This window comes from Leiobunum rupestre, chromosome 10 (assembly GCF_980474605.1).
Source record: "Leiobunum rupestre chromosome 10, qqLeiRupe1.1.hap1, whole genome shotgun sequence".
Classification (NCBI taxonomy): Eukaryota; Metazoa; Arthropoda; class Arachnida; order Opiliones; family Sclerosomatidae; genus Leiobunum; species Leiobunum rupestre.
In genome coordinates this window covers 37545786-37563413 of record NC_143393.1, presented here as the reverse complement: position 1 = coordinate 37563413, position 17628 = coordinate 37545786, and the positions used below count along the sequence as shown (strand labels likewise).

Genomic DNA, 17628 nt, shown 5'->3' with positions numbered 1-17628 from the left:
TTCAATCGTACCAGATTCTGTCTACATGGTGTTGTCTGAATTTCACATGTCCGGTGAGGAAAAAGTCAGGGAAAGCTCAAGAAATTTGAAAACTTTGATAAAGTCAGGGAATTTATATTTATGGACGTAATTTTACTATAGTTTTGTGATAAATTATCTGATTTTTATTTAGTTCTGGCCATTTTTAAACGTTGTATTTTGAACATTTCTTAGTTTAAGCTTAATTTAAAGAATCAACCCACACACTAAATTTTAATTTCAATTAAATTCATTAAAGTGTGATAAAAGTAAAAAATAAATGTAAAACATTTATATTTTTGCCCTTAAAATTGATCAGGGGAAAATATAAATGTAAAACATTTATATTTTTGCCCTTAAAATTGATCAGGGGAAAAATATAAATGTAAAACATTTATATTTTTGCCCTTAAAATTGATCAGGGGAAAACTTGAAAAAAATTATCAGGGGGAAACTTGAAAAAATGATCAGGGGGAAACTTGAAAAAAATGATCAGGGGGAAACTTGAAAAAAATGATCAGGGGGAAACTTGAAAAAAATGATCAGGGGGAAACTTGAAAAAAAAAAGATCAGGGGAAACCTTGAAAAAAAGATCAGGGGAAAACTTGGAAAAAAATGAATCGGGGAAAATCTTGGGAAAAAATGAATCGGGGAAAATCTTGGAAAAAAATGAATCGGGGAAAATCTTGGGGAAAAATGAATCGGGGAAAATCTTGGGAAAAAATGAATCGGGGAAAATCTTGGAAAAAAATGAATCGGGGAAAATCTTGGGAAAAAATGAATCGGGGAAAATCTTGGAAAAAAATGAATCGGGGAAAATCTTGGGGAAAAATGAATCGGGGAAAATCTTGGGAAAAAATGAATCGGGGAAAATCTTGGAAAAAAATGAATCGGGGAAAATCTTGGGAAAAAAATGAATCGGGGAAAATCTTGGGAAAAAAATGAATTGGGGAAAATCTTGGGAAAAAATGAATCGGGGAAAATCTTGGGAAAAAATGGATCGGGGAAAATCTTGGAAAAAAATGGATCGGGGAAAATCTTGGGAAAAAATGAATCGGGGAAAATCTTGGGAAAAAATGAATCGGGGAAAATCTTGGGAAAAAATGAATCGGGGAAAATCTTGGGAAAAAATGAATCGGGGAAAATCTTGGGAAAAAATGAATCGGGGAAAATCTTGGGAAAAAATGAATCGGGGAAAATCTTGGGAAAAAATGAATCGGGGAAAATCTTGGGAAAAAATGAATCGGGGAAAATCTTGGGAAAAAATGAATCGGGGAAAATCTTGGGAAAAAATGAATCGGGGAAAATCTTGGGAAAAAATGAATCGGGGAAAATCTTGGGAAAAATGAATCGGGGAAAATCTTGGGAAAAAATGAATCGGGGAAAATCTTGGGAAAAAATGAATCGGGGAAAATCTTGGGAAAAAATGAATCGGGGAAAATCTTGGGAAAAAATGAATCGGGGAAAATCTTGGGAAAAAATGAATCGGGGAAAATCTTGGGAAAAAATGAATCGGGGAAAATCTTGGGAAAAAATGAATCAGGGAAAATCTTGGAAAAAAATGAATCGGGGAAAATCTTGGAAAAAATGAATCGGGGAAAATCTTGGGAAAAAATGAATCGGGGAAAATCTTGGGAAAAAATGAATCGGGGAAAATCTTGGGAAAAAATGAATCGGGGAAAATCTTGGGAAAAAATGAATCGGGGAAAATCTTGGGAAAAAATGAATCGGGGAAAATCTTGGGAAAAAATGAATCGGGGAAAATCTTGGGAAAAAATGAATCGGGGAAAATCTTGGGAAAAAATGAATCGGGGAAAATCTTGGGAAAAAATGAATCGGGGGAAATCTTGGGAAAAAATGAATCGGGGGAAATCTTGAACAAAATTATCAGGGAATTTGAGTCTGAAAACATAGTTGCAACCCAGAAATAACCCGAAAAGAGCCTCCGGATATTTATGCCATGATTAAATTTGTAACGATAGACAAACTTAGAATAGAATTGAAGCGAATATAAGAGAGCGTAGAAGCCCGTTCGGTGCATTATTTAAAAGCCAACTATTTCTATTCCATTTTAAATTTAATCTCAAAAATAAATACAGAATCGGCAGAGCTCTAAGAGAAGTCTGCATTTCTCGGCATCCACGTAGTCGCGGGGGCAATATCCCCCAGAGGGGCGCGTGCTTTTAGCCAATGTTCCAAATGATTTCGCCCGTCTTTTCTTGCCCAAACTTTTTCTTCTCGCTATTCTCATAAATCTTCTTTTATGGTGAATCGAGCATTCACCTCTACCGGATTTTTCCTCCTCTCTTTGAATCTTGGATCTCCGCGCGTTAAGAATAATGGAGAATTTTTGGTTTTGTATTGTTCTATACCTTAGAAGGCTTGCATCTGGGAATTATATTTTTAAAAAACGTCATGCGGTGGATATTTTCATATCGAAGACTTTCGAAGTGGTTGTAAATTTCGTTATTATCTAGTTGGACTTTTTTTTCGTAATCCACTTCTGACTTAAATGTTGTAAATTATTGGTTAAACCCCTAGTTTAATAGTGTTATTTAAATATATTAAATTAATAAATTGCAAAGGCTTACGTGGTAGGAAAGCCCGTTTTTCTATGTAAATCCTTCCGCTATTAAACGCGGGATTGGGGTCAAATATATATAGTATAATTATACTCCAATTTCAGTAAAATAGCGCACTTTTATTTATATTCTAATTTCAGGAAAATATCGCGAATATATATTTATTCTCTAATTTAATGGTTAAATAGCACTGTTCTATTTATCCTCAAATCTGAGGAAAATATCGCGAATATATATTTATTCTCTAATTTAATGGTAAAATAGCACTGTCCTATTTATCCTCAAATTTCAGGAAAATATCGCGAATATATATTTATTCTCTAATTTCAATCTTAGTATCTTTAAAAGTCAAATATATTTATATATGCAGGGCTTAGAATTGTAAACTTACAATTTATTATTTATGTAATGTAACTTAATTTAACTAACTGGACCCGGACCCTTTTGTAAACTTAAGTTAAACTTAAGTTTCCAATAAAAAGCATTTTATTATTATTATTCTTATTATTAAATAGCACTGTTCTATTTATACTCAAATCTCAGGAAAATATCGCGAATACATATTTATTTTCTAATTTCATGGTAAAATAGCACTGGCCTATTTATATTTTAGTGAAATAGTGCATATATATTTTTATTATATAATTTAATGGTAAAATAGCACTTCTGTTTATAACAAAATTTCAAGACTAAATAGTTTTCCAATTTTGACTTATTGAAATTAAATCATGAATTTTTACATAAAATTGACGTACTAGAATATTAGATTAGAATAGTTTAGCTTGGAAAATTAGTAATCCTATCCGTTCCTAATTTGGAAAATATGATATTCATTTCTTCAAAGCGCGAGTCTAATTAGGTATGCTACGGCCGAAATAGTTCTGTTTCGAATTAGGGAGGACCCCGTTCCCGTCTCTGTCGGGGGGGGGGGGGGGACTCTCAGATATCTCTATCGTTAGATTGGGGGATCTGATCTCGTATCCCGTGTGCCCATACTCTGGGAACCGCGGGCACTTAGCTTTATTAGGGCGACTGGCGGCGTCGACCGATTCTTAAACGCTTTTCGCGTCCAGGAGGCGCTCCGTGTGTTCCAGCCAACAACACACGTGATAATCATTTACAAGTCGCCTCGAATTGCGTAAAAAATCCGTCAGAGGCGCGACAGTCTCCTCCCGTTTTTCCCGCGAATTTCGGAACGTCATGGCTGACGCGTTTCGCCACCCTCGCCGCCAGGAGGACACGGATAGCGGCTGCGAGATGAGTCTAAATAACAATATTCAGCCCCTGACGGATTTGCTTTTACGATTCCGAGGGGAGTCGATACTTTTTACTTTTTGAATAATTGGAAACAGCTGGTTGCCGATGCCGAGTTTATTTATAGTAATAGCCGGCTGGCTACGACATCTTGGAGATATTGTAGGAATTATTACCGCGTCTACGATTTATTAACAGTTAATTAGTTACTGTTTTGATATCAGCCGAGTTGAAACAAAAACTGTTTTAAAAAAAAACTAGGGATGTTAATTATCCGGAAAAATAAAATGCGGAAAATTTTCCAGAAAAGTTTCCGGAAAATTTTCCGAATTGCGGAAAATTTTCCGCAAATCGGAAAAATAAAAATTTGAAACATAAATTACCTTTTAAGGGTTTTTAATGTTTTTAACTTTTTATCGATATAAAATGTCTAATATCAGTAAACATACTACAAAACATTAATAGCGTTACATTGTTAACCAGTTTAAACTAGTCTAGAGGTTTAGTTTTACTTTCAGATTCGAAAAAATGAGGCGAAAATACCGCTTTATTTCAATTTGCAAACAATATATTAGACTAATCATGGAATGAAAACATTTTTATTTTTTTCGGAAAAATACGGAAAATTTTCCGGAAAAAAGGCCTCGGTCATTTTCCGGAAAATTTTCCGAGCGGGAAATTTTCCGCGGAAGATTTTCCGACTTACAACACTAATAAAAACCCATAAAACCGGGTTTTTTGGTTTAAACCGGGTTTTTTGATCCGGTCCTGATTTCGTCGTCCGCGTCTTGAAAAGGGTGGTTCCAAAAGTATCGGGGCGGTTTTGGCGTCGGTGAATCTCTGACGAAATGAGGCTGTTGTGTTGTCTCCTAAACTCCACTACAGGGAAGCAAACATTTAGAAACCACCATCGAGTATAACATTTTAATTTCGTATTTCTACACTAGATGACCAGCGTGGATATTTTGGCGCAAAATTTAAAAAAATTATATTATATTATTATATATTTATTAAATAATTATAATAATTTAAGTGCTATTTCAAGCTGAAAGTGTATATAAAATATTTTAGAAAATATAATTATACAAAATCTCAGCTTTTAAATAACCACAATTTAAATTGGATTTTTTCGGGTTTTATCATTTTTGATATTTCTGATTGTGAACTGGTGGCGCCATCTAGTAACAAGGAGATTATTAAAAAGGTACACACAATGGCGCTACCCCTGTAAAAGTATCTTCACCCTTCATATATGCCTATTGGTGTGCCGAGAAATTTGGTTAACGCCTTTTTAAATGTTTAAAGTGGCGCTTACGAAATTTCTTCCGCTATAAGAACTTATAAGAAATGACTAGCCCATTTTGAAGGCTTCAAAACGGAGTTGTAGGGGGTGAGTTGAGAAGTATGCCAGTTTTCCCCCCCTTTTCCTACGATGAGTTAAAAGAGCACCAGAGAGCTTCAAAGTGCGGCCTACTAGCCCCTGAAAGTAGGCTGCAACAAGCGCAAAACCAAGCAGCAGGGAAACGCGAACATTAAGGTTTGGGTTCGTGTGATAGGTAAAAAAGGACTAGTCCCTACTGCTTGGTTTTGCGCTTGTTGCAGCCTACTTCCAGGGGCTAGTAGGCTAACACTTTGAAGCTCTGTGGCGCTCTTTTAACTCATCGTAGGAAAATGGAAAAAAACAGGCATGCTTCTGAACTCACCCCCTACAACTCCTTCAAATTTTTGCATCACCTTTTGAAACACCCTGTATACTTTATACGGTACCTCAAATGTACTAAAATGTTCCCAAGTTTGCCCGTAATTAATAAAATAATTGTATTATATTAACTTATAAAAGGAGAAAATAATATAAAAGTGTATTCTAAGAAAAGCCCTTCTGGATAGAGGCAGACTTTGCCAGCTCGTAGCATCTTATCAGCGTAAATTGGAAAGGATTGGTTCCGAGAAGGTAAAACAGATGGCCACACCCTCGCCTGGGCAGCCGCAGCTATAAAAAAAACACCCCTCTCTTTATAGCGTACAGGTCCGTGGCTCCCTCTATGTATAAAAAAGACATCCCCCGCCATTGCATCAGTGTTATCAAACTATATGGGCGCCTAGTGAATTCCCCCACCCTAACTATAGATGGCGCTCGCCTCTTTATCTCCACCCGCGTTCCAAATACGGTTCAATACTGTAGAAAGTTTTAGAGCAGCGTGCCACTTTGCTAGATGAAAAATCCCGTCGCTTTTGGCTCATATAGAGCTTATTATTGCGCAGGTAGCTTTCACGTGTCACCCTTTATCCCGCCTTGCCCGCGAGGCACGGCCGCCATCTTGACCAAATTTATCTCGAAACCTAGTTATATAAAATAAGACACTAAGCTAGTTAGGGTTAGCTACACGAGCTATTTCGTAATAGGAGTGGACAGCTCGAGACGGTTGGATTCGTTGCAATATTAGTTACTATTACTTAGAACTTATTCGCGACCGAAAACTATCGCTACGCCCCCTTTGGTTCGCCATTGGAACCTAGATAAGTAGAGGCGGAAGCAGACGCTATTAGTTTTTCCTCATCGTTATTCCTAAATTTGACTAAATAAATAATGATACTTCCATTTCAAAATTAATTTTGTATCCTTTGCTTATATTTTGATAAGTTTGTTTAAGAAAAAACGTTCTTATGACTTTTTAATTTGCCTGTAGGAGACGCTAGAAGCGGCTAGATCATGGGCGCTACCTACTAATAATAATAATAATAATAATAATAATAATAATAATCAGCTAGGCCTAAGTCATCATGCGACTTTTGAAGCCCTTAATTCAGGTGGCCGGGTTACAATGCGTAGGAGGGTGGTGGCAAGCCCTGCATGCCACGAGATCGAGCCAACAGCTCCCTACACTAACTATTACCGTTAACCTAGACAAGTTTTTATGGAAGGGGAAACCGAAGAACTCGTGGGGAAAACCCCTTAAACTAGTGGAGAGAGAACTTGCAAACTCAACGCAGAAGGAGTTGTTCCGAGTTTTCACCCAGTGCCACAAGCTGGGATCGAACCCGGCTCCTCTTGCTGCGAGGCGAAAGTGCTAACCTCGGATAAGCTAGCGCCGTTACGCCACTTAGACTCGTTTCGGTCGCTAATTTTCAGTATAAGGAAGTAATACCTGGGTGGATCTTATATTTGAAATAGATAATTAGAAGTTCTTTTTATTATTAATTCAATATTAAAATTGTTAAATTCAGTTTTAGTAGCCAGACATTAAAAGATGGGTAAAAGAAAAGTCGTTCTAACGATGATTACTAGATGGCGTTATACAATTAGGTAAAAAGTGGTATTGGCTTTTGAGGCGAGGCGTTTAGGTAGGGGATCATGGTAACGTACCTAGTTCATAATCTCGTACGTTCTCAGTAATCCTAAATACATTCTTGTCTGTAAATAACACGGTTTCAAATAGTTTTATTTATTTTATCGAATATTAAAGGCGCTACTTATATTAAATGTTGAATTTTGTTTTCCTTTTAACAGATTGCGCCGCTGGATTTTACAAGTCAGTCGTGGGAGATGACGTGTGTTCCTCTTGTCCGGAACACAGTGCTGCCATCTACGAAGGCGCCAGCGAATGCCAGTGCGACGACGGTTACTACAGAGCTCCCAAAGACCCCAAAGCAATGGCGTGCACCCGTAAGTGCATTTTCTATGTCTTCTCCTTATCGGCCCGTTTTATTTAGCGCTGTTCAAAGCAAAAGCTTTTTCATAATTCGGCCTTTTTTAGCTGTAACTGATAATGTGTTTGGTAACAGAATTCCCCAGCTTTCAATATTTATAGTATCATAAGTAACGCAATATACTGTTGGTTGTGTAACACATTCAAAAGGGTTCGGGGGAAAAAACGGGTTTTTTCATATGGGTGGGTTTTTTATTTTAGTATACAATTTCCATATTGGTATTAGGCGATATTTAAAAGTATACAGATACTGCAAAGCTGAACCAAAGGACTGGTAGTTCTAACTACCAAGTTATAAGTTTCAAGTTAACAAGCCCGTTCACTTTGTAAAGTTTGTATCAAGTTAAAGTGGTCATTGCACATTGAACAAGTCTCTTTTTCATTTGAAATCTGAGATTTGAAAGTGGGTTTTTTCTGAGGTGGGTGGATCCAAAAAAACCACTTGGTTTTTTGGGTCGGGCTCTTTGTTTTCGAACCCTGGCAACCAAAGTATGACACTTCTTATTATAATAATCTCCAGCTCCAACGTGGACTATCACCCGAACTGAGTAGTTTATTATCGTCTTTGGCATTAGTATATTTTAGACACTAGGGGGCACTGTGCTAAGAACTAAACCTTAATTGCGCAATAACTCTGAAAATCAGTTTAGTGATAAATTTTTCCTAATAGGCGGAGTGTTTAGCACTTTCACCTCGCAGCGAGAGGAGCCGGGTTCGATTCCAGCTTGTGGCACTGGGTGAAAACTCGGAACAACTCTTTCCGCGTTAAGTTTGCAAGTTCTTTCCCCCACTGGTTAAAGGGGTTTTCCCCGAGTTCTTCGGTTTCCCCTTTCCAAAAAAACTTACGGTAATAGTTAGGGTAGGGATCTGTTAATAGAAGTAATTAGTAATGAGTTATGACCCTATGATTTTCTAATACTAACGGATATCAGAAGTAAATGAACCTAAGTAGTCCACGATGAAATCTTACCACGTCAAAGCCTCTTTCACAATCGACACTAGAGATTGGCGGAACAAATAAATTAACCGGAAAAATTTCGATTAATCAAAAAAAATTGGTTAACTGTTTATTTATGAACATTTTATACGAATAAACAACGATTTAACATGCAAAAATAATGGGTTTTTTTATATTTTATTGGATAATTTGCGGTTATGAATAAAAATAAATAATTGGATAATTTCTAATTCAAACGCCGATCTCTAATCGACACCCTAAGTCGTGAAAAAATTCCAAAGTAGATTATTGACCCTACTGATAAAGGTCGTTTAGTTTAGATACCGTGATCATCGGTAATAACTCTTTTAAAAATCTCCCTTTACCAGTGCGCAAAACTCCAAGGAAGACATTGTTTAAAATGGCTCTGCCCGTTTTCATTCTTTGTAGTCTTAGTCTTTTCTTAGCTCACCGCTCTAATTACCCCTGGCTAATGAACTAGGAAGTTGAAATTTACAATAGATTGGCCGGTAAGCCTTGCAACGCCATCTTGTTGAATTCTTTACGGAACGCCATTAGCCACCATTCTATTTTTTTACTCCCAACTCTTTACGGGGGGGGGGGGGGTGATTGCGACGTAATCTACCCCCCCCCCCATCTTCTTCCCCTTAAGTTCATTAGGCTAATTTGAATCGTGAAATTCTGCACCGATCTAATGATTATTCGCCTATTATGAGATAAGGGAAACTCCGATTAGCTTACTCGTTGTATATCGTTACGCTGTCCATGAACAACAGCGCCATCCCACGGTGATTCGCGAAGATGTTAAATTAGTTAGGCCTTTCTATAACATCAGCTAAGAACTTGTTTTTATTTAGCTCATTCGTCACGAAATACGTCGAAGTTCTGTTCAGTTTATGCTTAAAAACAGGATGTTTTGTCGAATTTACTCTCATGTCCTATGATTATGCTATAAAGTGCTAATTTAGTCCTATGATTATGCTATAAATAGCTAATTTAGGCCTATGATTATGCTATAAATAGCTAATTTTGGCCTATGATTATGCTATAAATTACTAGTTTAGTCCTATAATTATGCTATAAAGTGCAAATTTAGTCCTATGGTTATGCTATAAAGTGCTAGTTTTGTCCTATAATTATCCTGTAACTTGGTATTTCAGTCCTATAAAACTCCTGTAACTTGGTAATTCAGTCCTATAAAACTCCTGTATCTTTGTAATTTAGTCCTATAAAACTCCTGTAACTTGGTAATTCAGTCCTATAAAACTCCTGTATCTTTGTAATTTAGTCCTATAAAACTCCTGTATCTTTGTAATTTAGTCCTATAAAACTCCTGTATCTTTGTAATTCAGTCCTATAAAACTCCTGTATCTTTGTAATTTAGTCCTATAAAACTCCTGTATCTTTGTAATTCAGTCCTATAAAACTCCTGTAACTTGGTAATTCAGTCCTATAAAACTCCTGTATCTTTGTAATTTAGTCCTATAAAACTCCTGTATCTTTGTAATTCAGTCCTATAAAACTCCTGTAACTTGGTAATTCAGTCCTATGAAACTCCTGTAACTTGGTAATTTTAAACTTTTATATCCTACAATTACTATTTCGTTTGAGCACTATTGAGTGGAAGCCCTGTAATATATGAATTTGTTGAATTTTGTTTATTAGAACCTCCATCCGCACCGCAGAATCTGACTGTGAATTTCTTCGATCAGTCCACCGTGGTGTTGACCTGGCAAATTCCATCTTTCCTGGGTGGCCGGACAGACACGACGTACCGGCTCGTGTGCGACACTTGCGGACCCGGAGTTAATTATCTCCCCTCGCAACAGGGCTTTAACGACACCAAAGTGACCATTTCGGGCCTGCATCCGGTGACCACTTACGTATTCCAAGTATACGCCGAGAATGGCCTCTCGGAGATGGCCAGTGGTCAGTACGTCGAAGTGACCGTCACCACCGAAGCTTCCGGTGAGGAAATTTTAAAAGACCCCTGTAAATTAACTACCCCCGGGACACGAGCGCGTTGCGGTTGGAACACTTTTAAAGGGGACTGGCCTATTTTTGGTCTACTGGACGCTCACGAAATATTTTATACTTATTTTGGAGATCCAAGCCTATTATACTGAAAGATCCTCAGAATCGTTTGAAAAATTCGGTTCGAATTTCTAGTATCTCCTCCCCTTTCGCCACGTTCCTCAGAAATACCTTATCGCTTCTTTAAACAGGGTTCATACAGACCTGGAAAACCTGGAAATATCAGGGAAATTGTCATATTTTTGTTTAAAAAAATCAGGGAAATCTGGGAAATTTATCTTTTTGTAAAAATCGAGGAAATTGTAATACTTTTGTAAAAATAAGGGAAATCTGGGAAATTGGTCTTTTTGTAAAATCATGAAAATCTGGGAAATTGATCTTTTTGTAAAATCAGGGAAATCAGGAAAATTGCAATATTTTTGTGAAAATCAGGGAAATCAGGAAAATTGCAATATTTTTGTAAAAATCAGGGAATACAGGGAAATTTATCTTGCCCTAATGTATACAAATTTACCAAGTTTCTCTTATTAAAGATTGAACTTTATTACTTCTTATATACTATAATATTGATCCAATTTAACTTAAATAACAATCATGAAATGAATTACTCTGTAAATCTTAGTTTTATTTTATCTTGCATCTGGAAAAGTCGGGAAAACCCGGAAATATCAGGGAAATCGGGTTTCCAATTGCTGTATGAACCCAGTTAAAACCCGTGAATACCTCAAAACTGAAACGACGTCGTAGCCCTTTAAAAGCGAAAATAAATTTAATCGCAATAACGTCCCCTTTAAAAATATAAAAATAAATAAAAGTAAGAACTTATTTCCCCGATGAAGCGACAGAGGGCGTTGTTTTCGTCCCCGACGAAACGTTCCCGAGAGGGGTTTTTTTGCCAATCCTGAGACATAAAAAATCGATTTTTAAGATCAGTTGATGCGGAACAGACTCGGCGTTCTCTCTTTATGGGAAATCTGATCGTGGCCACCTACTTAACTTGCTCCCTATAAGCCCTGCTACGTCGCGTCGTCCCCTACTTTGGCCACGCTGCCAGCGACACCCGCTTTCGAAAACGGCACTATTTTTTCTCTCTATATATATTGTCCTTCGTGAAAAACTACTTTGTTTTGTATTTTTCTTTTCCTATATCTTTTAGATATTTTCGCTCTCTAGGAATTTAGTTTTCTATTGCCGGTACATATTTTTATATAGATGTTTTTTTAGCCCTCTTTATTATTAAATCAAAGGGGGATTCTAGCGGTATTACTACGGGGGGGGGGGGTAGAGAAAATCTCCCCTTTGTTTTTATATTTTTATTATTATATTTTTATTCAATATATATATATATATATTTTACAACTGTAGTGTATATCTGTAAAAAACCATTTTTGCTGCCCTAAATATTTTTATTGCTAGTTTTCTGGTTAATGCTATTGTCGCTATTATCTTAAATGGTTAATCAATATTAATGAAAGGATTTTAGAAAGTGGTTTCTTCATGGTTGTTGATTTTTTTGATATTTTGTAAAAGAAAACTAAATATTTGATTTAAACCGGATTTTTATTGATTTAAATTGATTTTTTAGGTTCCTGTTTTCTTGACAAATTGATAAATAGTTTAATAACGTAAACTATAGTTTAAATTAATCTTTATTAAATTGAATTATTAATTTATAATAATATTTAACTGCAGTTCCTCTGAATTAAAATTTCGTTCATTTTCATAAAAACATTGAAGTATAATACGAAATTATTTGATTTAAATCTGAATTTTAATGTTTTGTGCCTGTTTTTTTAATCGATAAATAATTTGATAACGTTAACTATAGTTTAAATTAATCTTTATTAAATTAATAACAAAAATTAACTGCAGTGAATCAAAATTTCATGCATTTTCATCAATAATGAAATATAATACGAAATTATTTGATTTAAACCGGATTTTTATTGATTTAAATTGAGTTTTTAGGTTCCTATTTTCTTGACCAATTGATAAATAATTTCGTAACTTAAACTATAGTTAAATTTAATCTTTATTAAATTGAATTATTAATTTATAATAAAATTTAACTGCAGTTCCTCTGAATTAAAATTTCGTTCATTTTCATAAATACATTGAAGTATAATACGAAATTATTTGATTTAAATCGGATTTTTTAAGTTTTGTGCCTGTTTTTCTTGACAAATTGACAAAATAATTTAATAACGTAAACTTAAGTTTAAATTAAATTATTAATTAATAATAAAATTTAACTGCAGTTCCTCTGAATTAAAATTTCGTTAATTTTCATGAATACATTGAAATTTAAATCAATAATTTAAAAATAAATCGCTTTCAATCAAATTGATTTAAATCATGCAGCCCTGTGCCTTTTACGTTTATACAAATAAAGATTTTATAAGGAATTATTTTTGCTAATTTCGGAAATTATCCTCCATCAGTTCCATCCGTGGTCAGCAACATTCGAGTGACGTACGTCAAAAGTACCGAGATCGGGCTGTCTTGGACGCCGCCGAACGACCCCTTCTCCGTGACGGAACTGTACGAAGTCCGTTACTTCCAGAAGAATTACGAGAACGCGTCGACGGTCAAGACGGACAAGGAACAGATCGTGCTGACCAGTCTGAAACAGGACACGGAGTACGGTTTCCAAATCCGGGCCAAGACCAGCCACGGCTGGGGCGAGTACAGCAAACCCATGTTCCGCATCACTGGCCAGTTGGTCGGGAGCACAGGTGAGATATATTCTGCGTTTTATTGGCCGCAAATGGCCTTGACGGGACAAATTACTGAGAATGCAATTTCGGCTTAGCGTATGTAGGAGACGAAGATCAAGTCCAAGTTCGAATCATAGCTGGCGCCACCGTCGCCGTTGTCGTTTTAGTCGTTGTCATCGTCGTCATGATCGTCCTCTATATCAGAAGGTAATGTCCGCCTTTTCTTTTACGGAAAGTAACTGTTCGTGTAGGCCAATGAAAATCAGTCGTCTTACATTTTAGGCTAAAGCAAATTTATAATTTCTAATTCGAGGTTAATCCTTCAATTTATACATTTCACCGCTTTATTTGCGGTTAGTACCTCTCCTTTTAAATCTCACCGCCCCATTTCGAGGATAATCCCGCCCCTTCTAAAAATCTCCGCCCCATTTCGAGGATAATCCCGCCCCTTCTAAATATCTCCGCCCCATTTCGAGGATAATCCCGCCCCCTTCTAAATATCTCCGCCCCATTTCGAGGATATTCCCTCCCCTTATAAATTTCACCGCCCCTTTTTGAGGCTAATCCCACCCCTTCTAAATATCTCCGCCCCAATTCAAGGTTAATCCCTCCCCTTCTAAATCCCTCCGCCCCATTTCAAGGGTAATCCCTCCCCTTCTAAATATCTCCGCCCCTTTTTGAGGCTAGTCCCTCCCTTTCTAAATCTCTCCGCCCCATTTCGAGTATAATCCCTCCCCTTTCTAAATTTCCTCTCCTCATTTCCAGGTTAATCCCTCCCCTTTCTAAATTTCCCCGCCTCATTTCCAGGTTAATCCCTCCCCTTTCTAAATTTCCCCGCCTCATTTCCAGGTTAATCCCTCCCCTTTCTAAATTTCCCCGCCTCATTTCCAGGTTAATCCCTCCCCTTTCTAAATTTCCCCGCCTCATTTCAAGGTTAATTCCTCACTTAAACATACCTCATTTGATCCTTTGACAATCCCTACTCCCGTTACTTCAACCACAACTCCCTTCAAATGTGTAGACCTATAACCCATGTTAATATCTCGCGTTGTGTGCGTTTTTGTGGAGCAGTTATTTAACACGATTGTTTTTGCCCAGAAGCTCTGATGATTGCAATAAGAAGCAACCGAGTGATTGCGATACCTTAGAATATCGTAACGGGGAAGGTAAGAAATGTAAGAGTCCCTTTTCTATTTATATTCATTTATATTATTCATAAAATTAAAACTCGTCGTGTCTGTCTGTCTGTCTGTCTGTCTGCGTGTGTGCGATTTAGTGCATGTCCGCGTAACGCCATTAACCCTTTAGAAACGACGAGAAAATGTTTTCGAAAGAAAATCCTTTTTTCTTTAGCCGCGCTCGGCCGTTATTACCCTTCGTAAATTCTACTTAGTTCTTTATTAAGATTAAAAGGTGCTTCTTTCGCCCGTTCAAAGAGGGAGCCGCTGCAGTTCTCTTTTATACTTTTTTTAATAATGAAAATAACGGCTACCTTAGGGATTTTCATTTCAGTCCCGTTTTTGTAATTTTTTCTCTCGATGAAGAAGAAAGTGCGAAAGTAACCTTCTTTTCTTAAGGTAATGATCGCATTAAGCCAACATTTCCGGAACCAAGGCCCACTTTCGCTTCTTTACCCCGTTTTCGTCCTAGAGGCGCGAGAAATTAATGCCAAGGCTTAACAATTTTTACGTTTTACGAGCAAAGACTTTTATTTTCGCGTCTTATCTTTACTTTTGGTTAGTTTTCGGTTATCACCATAAATCCGTTTGGCGGGGTGTCGTTAAATAACGTCTCTTTTTTTATGTAAATTTTATTATAATTGTCCGCGAAGATGGGCGGGAAAAAGTGTAATATTTTCTCTCCTTCTATGGTTGTTTTTGGCGCCATCTACGAAAGCGGGATATTCCGAGGGTCGTTCTCGCTCGTAAATAAAAGGGGGTTTCGCGTACCCCCTTTCATTTAGGAAAGGGAGGGGGCGAGCTACTAAGCGTTTTCCCGTTTTCCTGATTAAGTTTAACGCAATTAGGTTAGTAACCGAGGCTTAGGCGAAGAATTTCAATTAAGAAGATAACCTCCCGTTTCTAAGCCTTTCGCGACGAAAACGGCCTACGCTTTAGAAGATAACGCGTTTTCATTAACTTAATGATCCCCGAGAAAAACCTAAATTGCTAATTTCGGGTGTTTCTACCGTTATTTATATGGCAGTAGTATATCGCTGCTTTTTTCGCTTATATTAACTCTTTTATAACGCTATGCTTTGGTGTTTTTGCGATCTAATTCAAATGCTTTGGTGTTTTTTTTCTCATTCTATAATAACTTCCGCTTTTCCTACCAATTCTTCGATCTTTCGTCACGCCTATACAATACCAATACGCACTAAAACAGTAGTACCAGCTCTGGAGCATCCTCCCATAGTTCCCACTGCTCATCGTAAGTTGCTTTTAGAGTTCAATTAACCAACCCTTATAACCTTCAGTCTGTGTGAAAACGCTATGGTTTTGCGGATATTTTTTCTGGGGCCCCTGTATTTTCGCTTTCCTTTTATACGTAGAAGGCAGTCGCGTGGAACAACTTTTCAGGCGTTATGGTTTATTTTTGACCTACAAATTGGCCATAAATATAAAACCTTTTTATCCTAAGTCTAATGTTTCACCACAATGACCATATAAATTATTAAGTGGCTAAGGACTAACAACTATCCGTGAAACTCGGAACAACTCCTTCCGCGTTGAGTTTGCAAGTTCTCTCCCCACTGGTTAAAGGGGTTTTTAGGGAGCTGTTGGCTCGCGTAGCATGAGGGCTTGCCACCACCCTCCTACGCGTTGTAACCCGGCTACCTGAATTAATGGCTTTAAAGTCCCTTGATGACTTGGGCCTAAGGTGGCCTTGGGTATTAGCCTAGCTGATTATTATAATTCAGTTGTTACTAGTCTATGGAAGTGTCAATTAACAATGCGCTAAAAATCTCCGCCCCTAGCTTTTTTTACGGAGCAGCCAAGGGTTATTGAAAATTAAAACTCTTTTAAAAATAAAAATAACGCCTACTTTGGCAAGATAAATTATGAAATAAAATTGACTATAGAGTTATTTCAGTGTCGAGTTACATGACGTCATCCAGGCTTTTTCCCCCACTCAAAATGGCTGCCAAAATATTTAAAAACATTTAATTACGAAATCACAAACCACCATTAACCTTAACCGCTTACTGCTCCCGAGTAAGAAAAAGTTACCGCAAAACCATCAGAATCGCTACTACTATCAACCTAACTATTTTAATAAACCGCAATATGGATAAAATTTGAATATTAATACGGGGACTAATTTGAATTAACTAATTTAATTTCGATTAAAATTTCCTAATAGAAATTAAGTGATTAAATTACGGCTAATATTAATTTATAGTTACGACACCGCTGTTTACAACCTGCGCTGGACCCAGAACGTACGTTGACCCTCACACCTACGAAGACCCAAACCAAGCGGTCAGGGAATTCACCAAAGAAATCGAAGCTTCGCATATCACCATTGAAGCGATTATCGGCGGTGGTAAGCTGCAGTTTCTTGTCTCCATCGTCGCTAAATATCCCGATTCAATAGTCTCAATAGTAAAATGTCTTTGCAGGCGAATTTGGAGACGTGTGTCGAGGAAAATTAAAAATTCCGGGTCGACCCGAAATTACGGTTGCTATTAAAACGCTGAAACCCGGTTCCAGCGACAAAGCCCGGATGGACTTCTTGACGGAGGCCAGCATTATGGGTCAGTTTGACCATCCCAACGTGATATACCTTCAGGGAGTCGTCACCAAGAGTAATCCAGTCATGATCATCACCGAATACATGGAAAATGGATCTTTGGACACATTCTTAAGGGTAAGAGAACGCTCTTCGCAAAATGAAGCCGACATTTTGAGCAAAATATCTCTTAAAGGGAGCAGTGTTGGGCATTTTCGTCAAAGAGCCGCTCACGCTCACGTCTTTTTGAGCGGTAAAATTTTTACTCCTCTCTTTCCGCTCTTTTTTGAGCGGAAAATTTTTTACTCCTCTCTTTCCGCTCTTTTTTGAGCGAAAGATTTTTTACTCCTCTTTTTCCGCTCTTTTTTGAGCGGAAAGGAAAAATCGGCGCTTCTCTCTTTCCGCTCTTTATTTGAGCGGTAAAATCGGCGCTTCTCTCTTTCCGCTCTTTATTTGAGCGGTAAAATCGGCGCTTCTCTCTTTCCGCTCTTTATTTGAGCGGTAAAATCTGCGCTTCTCTCTTTCCGCTCTTTATTTGAGCGGTAAAATCAGCGCTTCTCTTTCCGCTCTTTATTTGAGCGGTAAAATTTTCGCTCCTCTCTTTACGCTCTTTTTTTGAGCGGTAA

At 37.3% G+C, this 17628-nt stretch overlaps 1 protein-coding gene across 9 annotated transcripts in view; it reads left to right on the top strand.

Annotated features, from left to right (window-relative positions):
* Eph (Eph receptor tyrosine kinase) overlaps positions 1–17628 on the top strand; it is a 244557-nt gene that overhangs the window by 223601 nt on the left and 3328 nt on the right. The window contains exons 4-11 of one of the 9 annotated variants that reach the window (XM_090161469.1): positions 7363–7518; positions 10185–10487; positions 12995–13288; positions 13375–13477; positions 14372–14445; positions 15656–15700; positions 16673–16816; positions 16893–17140. In XM_090161469.1, coding sequence (XP_090017595.1) covers positions 7363–7518; positions 10185–10487; positions 12995–13288; positions 13375–13477; positions 14372–14445; positions 15656–15700; positions 16673–16816; positions 16893–17140 — 1367 coding nt within the window. Of the gene's footprint in view, positions 1–7362; positions 7519–10184; positions 10488–12994; positions 13289–13365; positions 13478–14368; positions 14446–15655; positions 15701–16672; positions 16817–16892; positions 17141–17628 lie in introns of all 9 variants that reach the window. The other 8 variants (XM_090161468.1, XM_090161467.1, XM_090161465.1 and 5 more) reach the window with 8 other exon arrangements.